Consider the following 12,687-nt stretch of genomic DNA (forward strand, 5'->3'; position numbering starts at 1 on the left):
AAAGACTACTCTTATTGAATGAAATATACTGTAAATGATCCTTCTCAGACTAGAAGTTTTGGAGCAGTTTTTGTGTCTTTCAGTCTTGCCTGAGCATGTTCATACTATAATTCCCTAGTGCCCTTTCTACTTCTTTTTCCCCCTTTCTCATCATTAGCCCTAATTTTAATACCTTTCTTTTCTTTGTTCTATTATTCATTAATGGTTTAGTGTAATTCATTGCTCACGCAAGAACAACCTTTCAGATAAAACATGTTAGAAAGACATTTTAGGAAAAACCTATAATTTAAAAAAGCCTTAACTGGAAAGTCGAAGCAAACCACTCCATCAAGTACTGGCATTTGATAAATGATTTCTTTTAGAAACATTGCTGAAATGGTGGGAAAATTATTAGGCAGACTTACCTGACCTTGTTGGAATTTTATTGGCATATCTGATTTGTGGAGAAGCCTAAGACCAGAGTCACCTCTTTCTCCATGTAGACACAGGTAAACTGCAGATGTGGTTTCTGCTTCCTTTAACTGGCCAGTGTAGACATAAACATGGTATTTTACTACTATTAATCCAAAACAGAGAAAAGACAAAAACAATTTGCTTAGTAATTCATTCAAATTGAAGAGAACTAGTTAGAGACCCATTCCATAGTCTCAGACTTCTATGAAAGCATTGTGTATACATATTCCTCATCTGAAATTCACTTATCCTCTTAATCTACCTAAATTAAAATTAATTTACTTAAAATACATGGAGTAAAAATTTCTTTATAAATATTTCTGTATATGGATTAATGTTGTTAATGTTTGTTATTTGTTTTCAAAGAGGATCAATGATAATATAAACAATGTCTTAACTTGTGCAGCAAATAGACTTAAGTAAGGCAGATTTGCACAAAATCTTCAGCTTCATTTTCTCTTCCAGAATCATTGAAGTTTAGTGGCAAGACAAAGTCAAGATGACTAGTGATGACCTGGGTTCTGGATGACTTTGACATCTTTGATATCTGACCAAGCTCTAAGGGCCTCTTAGCACAACTGCCTTCATGACAATTGAAATAAATTGTTTTCAGTCATTCATTCTACTAGCAATAGTCTTCATGTGCTTAGGGTAGAAATCCCCCTAATTCACCAATAAAGTTGAGGCCTGTTTCCCTCAACTTGGTTTAGTCCATCTGCCAAGACCGTTTTACCAGAAATGTGTATTCTGATGTATGCTATAGTTTCTTGGAGCCCCAGGGAAGGGTTGGGTGCTCATAGAAACTAGAGGCAGATGAACAGTCCTGAAATGGCCTTGACAAGCCCTCATACCAGAACTACTAATCTACCTTGAATAGCCCATATATTGATTAATCCATTAATGTATAGAGAAAAGAAAGTCCTGGATCATTAACCTGATTCATATATTGCACTTTTTTATGTAAGAAAAAATGTCTACTGGACATCCATAGAATTAATAAATAAACAAATGAATGAGAGATTGCACTTTTTTTTAGTCTTCTAAAAGTGAAAGCAATGCTTATGCTAACTGTTTAAAGTTTACAGTGATTTTAGTTATAATGAGATATTACAAGTAAGAGATGACCTAAGAGCATGATGACCCATTTGAGGTATGAAAAGTAATGTCATGACTGGAACTATTATAGCCTCCAACCTCCACTTTCATCACTGTTGTCAATGGATTAAAAAGCCACAACATTTAGGTGCTCTAATCAGCCCTTTTCCTAGAATGACCAGTGACTCAGGCACAATCCATGAAATATTTACCTCTCACTGTGTACAACTTTCAACTTGATACAAAAATAGCTGCCTTCTTCACTGAGACAATGAATATCATGTAACTAAAAATTTCAGAAATAAATAAAAAAACTATAAAACACTGAAAATTTAGCAGGTACTACTGAAGTTTAATGACATACTTGGGAAAATTGCTTTACCATCTTCTTCTACAGGTAACTCACAGACAATGTCTCCATTTCCTTGGGTTCTAGATAGCCATTTGTTTGCCATAAAGTGTAGGGTCTTCCGGCTCTTTAAATGCTGCATTGTCACCTGAAATTCAAGGGGGGAAAAGTAAACAAGAATAATTTTAGGATGTTTCTTAAAATTTCTTCAAAACTAGGAACTAACATTATACAGTTATGCATTCTTCAGTAAATGATCATGTGTGATGCTGCACTATAATGACCTAAGTTCACTTGTAACAAACAGGAAAGGATCCCATAGAGAGCAAGAAAACCAAAAAGGGAATCACTCAGGGAAATAAAAAGGACACTTGATTTCTGTAGATTTTTATGAACTTGAACTTTTCTGAATTTAAACACCCCACCTCAAAAGAATATTTCAATCCTATCACAAAAAAGTAGATGCTCTTTGGAATTGTGAGTCTTTTTTCATATCAATTGGGATTTTAAAGTATATAATAAATTCAAAACATTACTTTCAAAACTGTCATGCTTACCAGTTCTTCCTTCTGAGCCTCTTTCTATTTTCTTATAAAAACATGTTTCAATGATCCCCTTTTGTAGGCATGACTATTGTTAAACTCAACCTTTATTAGACAAATAGATAACCTTTAGTGGACAAATAAATATAGTAAAGCAAAATGTATCCAAAGAGTGGCCATGTCCAAAAACTTATACCTCTTTCTGTACACATATCAATTGTCTCTGTCAGATAACACTCTTTTATTGCAGATCCTAAGGGAAAAATGATTAGCCATTGTATTATCCATCAAAGTTGTTTACTTTATATTGTTGGTATCTTTGTCTAAATTATTTTACTTGTTCTGCACACATCATTCTACATAGGTTTATTCAACCCACGATTCTCTGGAGTTTTGTTTTGTCATTTCTTATGACTCAATAATATTGCATTATATTCACAAACTACAATTTCATCTGCCAGTCGTTGAAGAAACATCTTAAGATAGTATCTTAAATTCTGACTTTTATTTCCTTTCTCTTTTTGACTTTCCCTCTTCAGGATCAGGTATTTTGTCTTGTAGTTTGATGTATTTCTATCAAAAAAAACTCTATGTTTGTGTTTAATCTCTCTGGGCTGCACTGTTGACTGTCATGACAATACCCTTTCTCAAAGAAACTTCATATCTTTCTTAACTCCTTTTCAATCTCTTTTTTTTCTTCTTTATGTGTTATTTTCCACCATTAAAATGTAAATTTCTTGAAAGCAAGAACTGTTTTTCTGCTTATACTTGTATTCCCAATATTTAACACAGTGCCTAGCACATGGTCATTACTAATAGTCCTTCTTCAATGTCAAAGAGGACCATGCTGAACAACCAAGTGATTGCTGTCATGACATGTTTATTAGAGTGAGGGATATGCTGTGCAAGGCATCCTTCTCACTTGTCTTGACCACATCGATTCTACCCTGTGGCCTGACTGATAGGAAACAAGACTATTGGAGATGTTCTGGCTGCTGTGGAAGTCTCTTGACCCTGATTTCACTTCCTCATACATCATTGAAGCACTGTGACATATCACCAAAGCCAGGCAAGCCCTGTCATGTGATATCTGGCATATGATATGTGCCTAATAAATGTCTATTGACGACTTACCCTCAATCCTCTTTCCATTTAAGATAAGAAGAAGATTCCAGAGCCAGATGAAAAAGCCAGTTCTAAGTAACTGGGGAAAATTATTTGGTTTTCAAAGTAAGCCTTCAAACTAAAAATCAGTGAATCCTACAAAGTAGAGTTTGACTTATTTTGTAGACTGTCCACTTAAGAAAGCAATGGAGAATATTGTCAAAACTGCAGATTAACTGTAAAATGAGTTTTGAATACACTTTAATGGAAATTCACTTATTAACATCTCTCTGCAAATTTAATTCTTATCTCCTGAATCCCTACTTTCATGCTGATAGAGTCTTCTCACAAACTTCACTAGCAAGTTTCATCCTTTCTTCTTTCTACACAAGTGTGTTCTTCTTTTTATTTCTTTCTTCCCCTCTTCAGAACCCACAGACAATCCTCAGAAAAGAACCAATCCACTTCCCAAGACATCCAGGTTTATTATTTTTTTATTTAATTCCCTTTGAAGGCAATAAGGTTCTGAAGAAAACTGTTTCCACTCCTCTTATAGAATGTTAGCACCACTTCATCAAACAGTTCTTTCTGATAACAAAAATAGATTTTTCTAGGATTCTTTGGAATCCTGTATTTTTATTTCAAAGTTCCTACTAAGGTCTGGTCATTAGAGATGTTTTAAAGTTCTCTGAAAGTTCTATTTTTTTTCTATTCTTGCATTAGCTCTGTGGGCTGTTATTTTTGGAAGTGAGCCAATCTCTTTTCCCTTTTGGAATACTGTATTCTAAGATCTTCTTTCATTTACATTATGAGCTGCCTGGTCTATGGTGATTCTGACTTTTGTCCCTTGTTACATGAACTGTTTCCTTTCCATATTCTTGAAAAATTCATTTTTCTTTGATTTGGATTTTGGCTCTGGATTTTGGTTATGATGCTTCTGGGACTTTTCCTTTTGGGATTTCTTTCAGGTGATAGGTGAATTCTTTCTATTTTCACTTTGCCCTCTGAGTCAAGTAGATTTGGTCAGTTTTAATTTAGGATTTCTTGAAATATAGTACTTAGATGTTTTTAAAAAACTGGTTTTCAGAAAACTCAATAATTCTTAAAATATCTCTTCTTGACCTGTTTTCCAGGGAAGTTATTTTTATATCTGTTATTTTACATTTTCTTCTTTATTTTTCAATATTTGAATTTGCTTTAATACATCTTGATGATTTTTGAGCTATCAGCTTATTCTGGAGAAACTTTAGATTTAGCATAATTTTAGTTACTAGTGGATATTTTCTTTGATTTACTCAGCTCTGCAACTTTAAATCCTGAACAGGAGTTTTGGACCATACCTAGGCTCTACCAGCTGCTATTGTTGGGGTGATCTCACTCTGGGACTTTTGGTTCTTACACTGATCTTCAGGTTCCTGGGATTTGCCCCCTACTCATGGATCTTTGAGATTCAGAGATATAGGTCTATATAGCTCTCTCAGGGTCGTGAGAAACCATTGGCCTGGAGTGTCCCATTGCCACAGTGTTCTGCCACCACTCAATATTTCTGCCTGGGTATGTTTTTTTTTTTTAATACCATTCTGGAGTTTTGTTAAGTGGGTCCTTCACTCTCGCTACCTTCAGACAGAGTTTTGTGAATTACAGGTGGGCCTGAAAAATCTCTGGTCACCAAGGAGGCTAGTCTGGGCTGATAAGCAGTCTTCATTTCCTACTGCCATCAGGCTTCTTCTGACTGACTTTTTATTTCCTTTTAAAGATTTTATTTATTTTGAGTTTTACAATTTTACCCCCCTAATCTTGCTTCCCTCCCCCCACCCTCTACAGAAGGCAATTTGCCAGTCTTTACACTGATCTAAGTTAAATGTGATGAGAGAGAAATCATATCCTTAAGGAAGAAAAATAAAGTATAAGAGATAGCAAGATTACATAATAAGATATCAGTTTTTTTTCTAAATTAAAGGTAATAGTCCTTGGTCTTTGTTCAAACTTCACAATTCTTTCTATGGATACAGATGGTATTCTCCTTTGCAGGTAGCCCCAAATTGTCCTGGATTGTTGCACTAGTGGAATGAGCGAGTCCATCAAGGTTGATCATCACCCCCATGTTGCTGTTAGGGTGTAAAATGTTTTTCTGGTTCTGCTCAGCTCATTCAGCATCAGTTCATGCAAATCCCTCCAGGCTTCCCTAGATTCCCGTCCCTCCTGTTTTCTAATAGAACAATAGTGTTACATGACATACATATACCACAGTTTGTACAGTCATTCCCCAACTGAAAGACATTTACTTGATTTCCAATTCTTTGCCACCACAAACAGGGCTGCTAATGAATATTTTTGTACAAGTGATATTTTTACCCCTTTTCATCATGTCTTCAGGGTATAGACCCACTCGTGTTATTACTGCATCACACAGTATGCACATTTTTGTTGCCCTTTGGGCATAATTCCAAATTGTTCTCCAGAAAGGTTGTATGAGTTCACAGCTTCACCAACAATGTATTCGTGTCCCAGATTCCCCACATCCCTTCCAACATTGATCATTGTCCTTTCTAGTCATATTGGCCAGTCTGAGAGGTGTGAGGTGGTATCTCAGAGATGCTTTAATTTGCATTTCTCTAATAGGTAATGATTTAGAGCAATTTTTCATTATCAAAACTATGGAGATGAGGAACCTGAGAAATTATGAGATACTTGCCCAGGATCTCAGGAAACTGTTCAAAAACATTTTTGGAGTGCTGTCTGTGTTCAAAGCACTAGACAACACAACTTTGTTGATCCATAAGAAAAAGAAATCAAATTAACCGCTTTCAAAGCATTTACAGTCTATTTCGGAAAAGGGAATAAACATGATCACAACACAAGACTAATTATTATGATAGATGGTACAGTAAATAGAACATTGATCATGGAGTCAGGAAGATGCAAGTTCAAATCTCACCTCAGACACTTAACACTTATTAGCTGTGTGACCTTTGACAAGTCACTTAAGCCTGATTGTCTCACATTGTCTTGATTCATATCTGACCACTGTACCCAATGGCTACAGAGAGGGTGAAATTGGTGACTTAGCACAGCACTCCTTCACTCAAATCCAATTCACTTGCTTGTCACAGCATCACCTCCCTGTTGTCATAGCCTTTTTCTTTCTTTTTTTTTTTTAGGTTTTTGCAAGGCAAATGGGGTTAAGTGGCTTGCCCAAGGCCACACAGCTAGGTAATTATTAAGTGTCTGAGACCAGATTTGAACCCAGGTACTCTTGACTCCAGGGCCGGTGCTTTATCCATTGCACCACCTAGCCACCCTGCCATGGTCTTTTTCAAGAACAAAGTGCACATATCATCATCATCATCATCAATGTAATGTAATTATCAATGTAGGGAGTTTCCACTTCAATTGAAAATTCATTTAACGGCTTACTATAAGTCAGGATCCATGTTAACAGCTGTGAATATAAAAATAGATTTGACATAGACTGCAATCTCAAGATGCCTACAATCTAATAGTGAAAAATGATCTTAAATACTGATGATCTCATGATATCATCAATGAAAATATAATTATAATAATAGCTAAGAGTTATATAGTATTAGTGCCATATGTACAAATGTATGGATGTATGATTGTGACAGACATTGGGTTAGGTATTTTGCAATTGTTACCTCATTTTTTCTTCACAACCACTAACCATTTTACAGGTGAGGTGGTAGATAAACAGAGATTAAGTGATTTGCTAGAGGCAGACAAATAGCAAATACCTGATTCTTGATTTGAATCCAGATCTTAATTCTGGAGCCAATACTCTACCCACTGTGTCTCCTAGCTGTCTCATATTGTTTTTATCATTACATATATCTATATTTCACATTTCTTCTGCTCTGGTGTGCTTTGGATCTACATCTTCCTATATATGCTCCAAATAACATTGCCCTAATGTGCAGGACAGCTTCCTTTAGCTATTCTATGTACATCGGACCAAATGTCAGGAACTATCTATATGGCTATATCTAACATTTCCTACAATGACTGGCCTACCTCCTTTTTCATTTCATACATTTCATTTTGTCACTATGAATGACTGAATGAATAAATGGAACTATTATTAAGAAATTACTATTTGCAAAACACTGTGCTAATCCCTAAGCATATGAATAGAAAAGACAATCCCTGCTCTCAAGAAACTAACATTTTAAATTGGAAGAAAATACATATGAAAGATTTATTTGCATGGAAAAGTTATAGTAACAAAGAAAATGGTAATGTCCCTTTTTTAATATCATTTTAAAACATAGCAGCTTCCAATGTTGAATCATTTGATGGTGCCAAGAACTTAAGTCTTCAATAGATGTAACTTTATCACCTAAAAGAACATTTATCAGACTACATCTCTACAGGGCTTACTTCCTGGGATGAGGGCTGTGTATGCTGAGTCAGAGTCACTGTTATTCCAAAGGTTCTTTGTGTTAACTCCATCAACATCTGAGGGGAGATACTATCAATGTGGTGTTGATGATGGTTTTACTGTTACTGTCACATACTATTTTCTGTCTCTTCCAAGGATCCTGTGAAACTTCAGTCAGGTTAGCAATTGGTGAGGATGACCATTTGGCACAACCTTTCTAAATGAGGACTGTGAGGGCTGATTTGAGAGCAGATTGTTGCAGTGAGGAGTCCTGATACTCCTGGAATTCTTGTGTCTCAATGCCTATTGGAGCCCAAAACTCCTACTAAAGTTTTTCTTTATAGAGGACTGAATATGGACTTTGCAACTTACTCCACTTTTCATCTGTAGCTCTTGGTCTAAACTTCACAGAATAGGATGCTCATTCAACAGCTACTCCCTAGTATCCTTTTCTTTCTACTCTTGCCTTTCTAGATTTCATTTATGTGTTGTCTTCCCTCATCAGATCATCAGTTCCATGAGGGAGCTTATTTTCTTATTTGGCATATATAGTAGGTCCTTAATAGTTATAGAGGGCAGCTGGGAGGTACAGTGCATAGAGCACTGACCTAAGAGTAAGGAGGATAGGAGTTCTAATCCAACCTCAGACACTTGACACTAGCTGTGTGATCTTGGCCTAGTCATTTAACCCTGATTGCCTTGCATCCAGGGCCATCTCCAGTCATACTGATTCATTTCTGGCCACTGGACCCAGATGTCTCTGCAGGAGAAAGTAAGGCACAACACTCCTTCACTCAAATCCAATTCAAGTTCTCCATCAGAGAGAGAAATAGTCAAGTTGAAGATAGCATAATTTGTTTAGCACATGCTGCTTCCTGTAGCTCTCAGCACATGCTGCCTCCTATACCTCTCTCAGGATGTTTTATTTTGGCTGACTTCCCTTCCCAATTAGTATGAGTTAGTTGGCTGGCTCTTTGTCCATAGGAGCCCCCTCCCTGAATTATGATTGTAAGGGTATATGAAAGCAGGACTAGGTGTCTGGGTGACTTGAAAAGTATTTAATAAATGGTTTTTAGTTGAATTTGAATTCAGTATCTCTTACTTGACTTAACCATCCCCCAAAGCATAGCCTGAGAGACATAATCCTTTCAGGTCTAGAATTCCCACCCTGGAGGGAAACTATACAGATGATGAATCAATAAGAGCAAATTCACCTATCTAAACTGCCCTCAACCATAAGAACATTCATTCAGTTATATTCTTATCATATGTGCCATCATCTTTTTCTAACTGTAATCAAATCAGTACCAGAAAGGACATATCAATTCACTTCCCTATGCCTACACACATTACCCCTAGTATATTTCAGACCAAAACACCCTTGGTCAATATTGCCCAATATTTGTAGTCTCTCTTAAGGGTAGAGAACATCTCACTTTTGTATTTATTTTCTTCCCCTGTATTTTTTAAAGTGCTTCAGAAGCACACAATAAGTGCCTAATAAATACTTTTTTCATTCATTCTTACATGCAAGTCATCTTAGTAAAATGTCGTGTAATCTATTTGCAGCAACCAATAAGTTATCATTCTACTTAATCCCAAGAGGAAGTACTAGTAGCAATGAGTAGAGTTTTCAAAGAGGCAGATTTAGATCTGAAATCTGGAAAAATGCCTAACAATAGTTTAAAATTGGAATTGGTGCCTTGGGAGGTTGTGGGCTCCCATCAATGAAGGTCTTTTTAGCCATATTGTTAAATATGCAATAGAAAGGATTCCTGTTATGGTATGGGTTGCATTAAATGGCCTCTAAAGTTTCTTGTAACTCAGAGATGCTACGATTGTGTGATTCACCATTGCCCTCTATATCTGTCAGAATATTGATTTTTTTTTTAGAGCTAGTGATGTTCCATGACTTGTAATAGAACAGTATTATTGAAAATAGAGGTTTTCATGTCAGGGAACAGCTCAGGATCATTGAAAATATCGCTCAGTTTCCCAAATTCAATTGTTTGCTCTATTTATCTATTCAATTATGAACCCACTCATCATTCATCTACAATATCTAACTTCCCAGATATGTGTTATTACATAACTTAATGGATTGCATATCACAATAAGGGTAACAATCATCCCTCATCCATGGATTTTAGCACATTAGATGTTAAAATTATCTCTTTTAAAGCTTGTGGAATTCCTTAAAAAAGTAACAATATTCTTGGGGTTTAATGCAAATAAATGCCCTGTTATACTAGCACTGCCATTAGAAGGAATTCCAAGTCCATAAACAATTCTTTTCTTTTTTGAATTCTGCTTAAGACATCTTACATGACCTTTAATTAATACCTTTCTCCCTATTTTATGCTCTATTTAACAATGATAATTAGAATCACTAGATAGTTCTTTCTGTTATAATCTCTTATAAGAAATCTTGTTTGGCCATTACATATTCATGGGATAAGATTGATTTGAAGAGATTCTTTAAGGATTCGGTTATATCTACCAAAGAAGATGTTTGAAGATATTAAATATACAGTAAACAAAGTGTGGAAATATACAGACACAAATAGCTACAATAATAAGAATAAATGAAGAGAGATCTAGGCAGAGAAGGGAAAAAGTCAAGAAAGAAAATCCTTCATGGGGGAGTTAACATATGGGTTAGATTTGAAAGAACAGAGATACTTTAGGATAGAAAGAAAATAAAAGGACCAAGGACAACTGGACAATTCCCATTTTTAACAGATGAAAGAAATATAAAGAGCTGGAAAAAAGAGAAAGACAAAAAATACTCAGAGTAAGTAAACTAGAGAAGGGGGAAGGGGAATAAGCATTTATATAGTGCCAAATAGGTTTCCAGGCTATTAATTCTTTGACCTTGATTTTCAAAAAAAGACCACAGGTGATGTCTTGACATGCTAGTGAATTGGACTTAAGTGAGGCATTTGCACAAAGTCATCAGCCTCAACTTTCTCTTCCACGGTCATCAAAATCCAGTGTCAAGACAAAAGTCAAAATGACCAGTGATGGCCTAGGCTACAATGGATGACATTGGCATCTTCAATGTCTAAGCAAGATCTCTATATACTCTATGGCACCTGCTTCAGCTTCCTTCATGTTCATTGGCAAATTGTTCTCATATACCCATTAGAGCCTGAAAAATCTTCAAAAGCTTGGAGTTAAAACCCTAACTCATAAATACGTATGAGGTCTATCAAATCTTCAACCTGGTTTAGCCTATCTGTCAAGATAGTTTTACCAGCATGTGGGCTGCTATGTAGCTTACAGCTTCTAGGATACAGGTTAGGTGACAGATGGACACTAAAAGTGGGGCCGAAAAGGGCTTATCAAGGCCTCAAACCAGAGGTACCAGTCCTCCTTGATTATACCATACAGCCATATTTCATATTGAAAAAAATAAAGGAAGATAGAGGTTACATGACTCACTCAGGATCTCACAGTCAGTAAGTGGTTGAGGTCAAATTTTAACCCATGTTTTTTTGATTCAGACCTGGTGTTCTATCCATTGGATCACCTAGCTACCTCTGAACTGTAAAAGTCCAGTGTCACGGAAGCCTAGAAAGGGAGGATTTTAAGAAGATGGCAGTTCACCAGGTCAAATACTAGATTGATTACAAATAGAATAAGAAAATGATACAATATATTTAGCTATAAAGTGATCACTTGTGATTTTGGGGCAAGTTTTTTAGTGATAGGGACAAAATCCTGATTACAAGTATTAAGGAATATATAGCTGGTGAAGTAGTAGAAGTAATAAATGTAATTTTTCTACTGTTGATGAAGAAGAGGGAAAAGATTTATACTTTGGGGTAAAGTAGTAACTAACTCAAAGAAAGGCAATTTTTGATTTATTTTGTTTTTGTTTGTTTTGGATCAACATACTAGTAGGTAGAGAGGTGCAGATGTTCAGGGAGAAGTCAGTAAAATGAGACATATTGGAAAAATTAGAAATGTAAAAGTACATGATTGTTAGAGTAAGACCATGGAAGAAATAAAAGAGATGGAATCAACTGTATAGGGGTGTAGATATAGATAGATATTGGTTTTGGAATGAAGAACTACTTCAATCTCTGAGACAGAGAAAGGAAGATGTCAAGATGTTAAGAGGAATAAAGGATGAGAACTAAGGAATTTGATGTTAGTGTCAATTTTCTTTTTTCAGTAAAGTAAGAGATAAGGTCATCTTCAGAGAGTGGTAAGAGAGTTGGTACTTGAGGAAAGAGGAGTTTAATTTTATATGGCTTCCTAGAAGTACATGCAAATTTTATTCAGTATTCACAGAAGTGAGGGTGAGCATTTGAAGAACACAAGACTTTACTTCCTACCTAACATCTTTTCGCATAGCATTGTGTCTTTCATAGGCAGTGCTGCCTGAAAACCCATCTTGTTCTTCCTTTTACTTTGGACTCTTTAGAAAATCAATAGCAAGTTTTCTAAGGAACCTCTACTTCAGACCAAATACCACTGATGTCAGTAAAAGTTTTATGGAAAGAACATTTCTGAATAAGCTCCATTTAACTTTAAAATCATGACAACTCAAAATAGAACACCGAGGAATCATGATTCAACTTGCTCTTTTTAAAGATGTGAGGAAATATCCAAAATTCTTGTCTCTTCAGTTTCTTTTTTTGGAAAAAAATGCTCTTTCAGTTCTTAAGTAATAAGTGATGATAAACTTCTGAAAGATCACAACGATTAAACTTAGAATTTAGAAAGCTGCCCTTTAT

At 35.6% G+C, this 12,687-nt stretch overlaps 1 protein-coding gene across 5 annotated transcripts in view; it reads right to left on the reverse strand.

Annotated features, from left to right (window-relative positions):
- The window catches only part of LOC141497715 (lipoxygenase homology domain-containing protein 1-like), a 710,463-nt gene that overhangs the window by 454,242 nt on the left and 243,534 nt on the right, over window positions 1-12,687 (reverse strand). For all 5 annotated transcript variants that reach the window (XM_074200482.1, XM_074200484.1, XM_074200481.1 and 2 more), the window contains 2 exons: window positions 1,913-2,045; window positions 405-556 (listed from right to left, as the gene is read on the reverse strand). In XM_074200482.1, the coding sequence (XP_074056583.1) occupies window positions 405-556; window positions 1,913-2,045 (285 nt within the window). The remainder of the gene's footprint in view (window positions 1-404; window positions 557-1,912; window positions 2,046-12,687) is intronic.

This window comes from Macrotis lagotis, chromosome X (assembly GCF_037893015.1).
Source record: "Macrotis lagotis isolate mMagLag1 chromosome X, bilby.v1.9.chrom.fasta, whole genome shotgun sequence".
Lineage (NCBI taxonomy): Eukaryota > Metazoa > Chordata > Mammalia > Peramelemorphia > Peramelidae > Macrotis > Macrotis lagotis.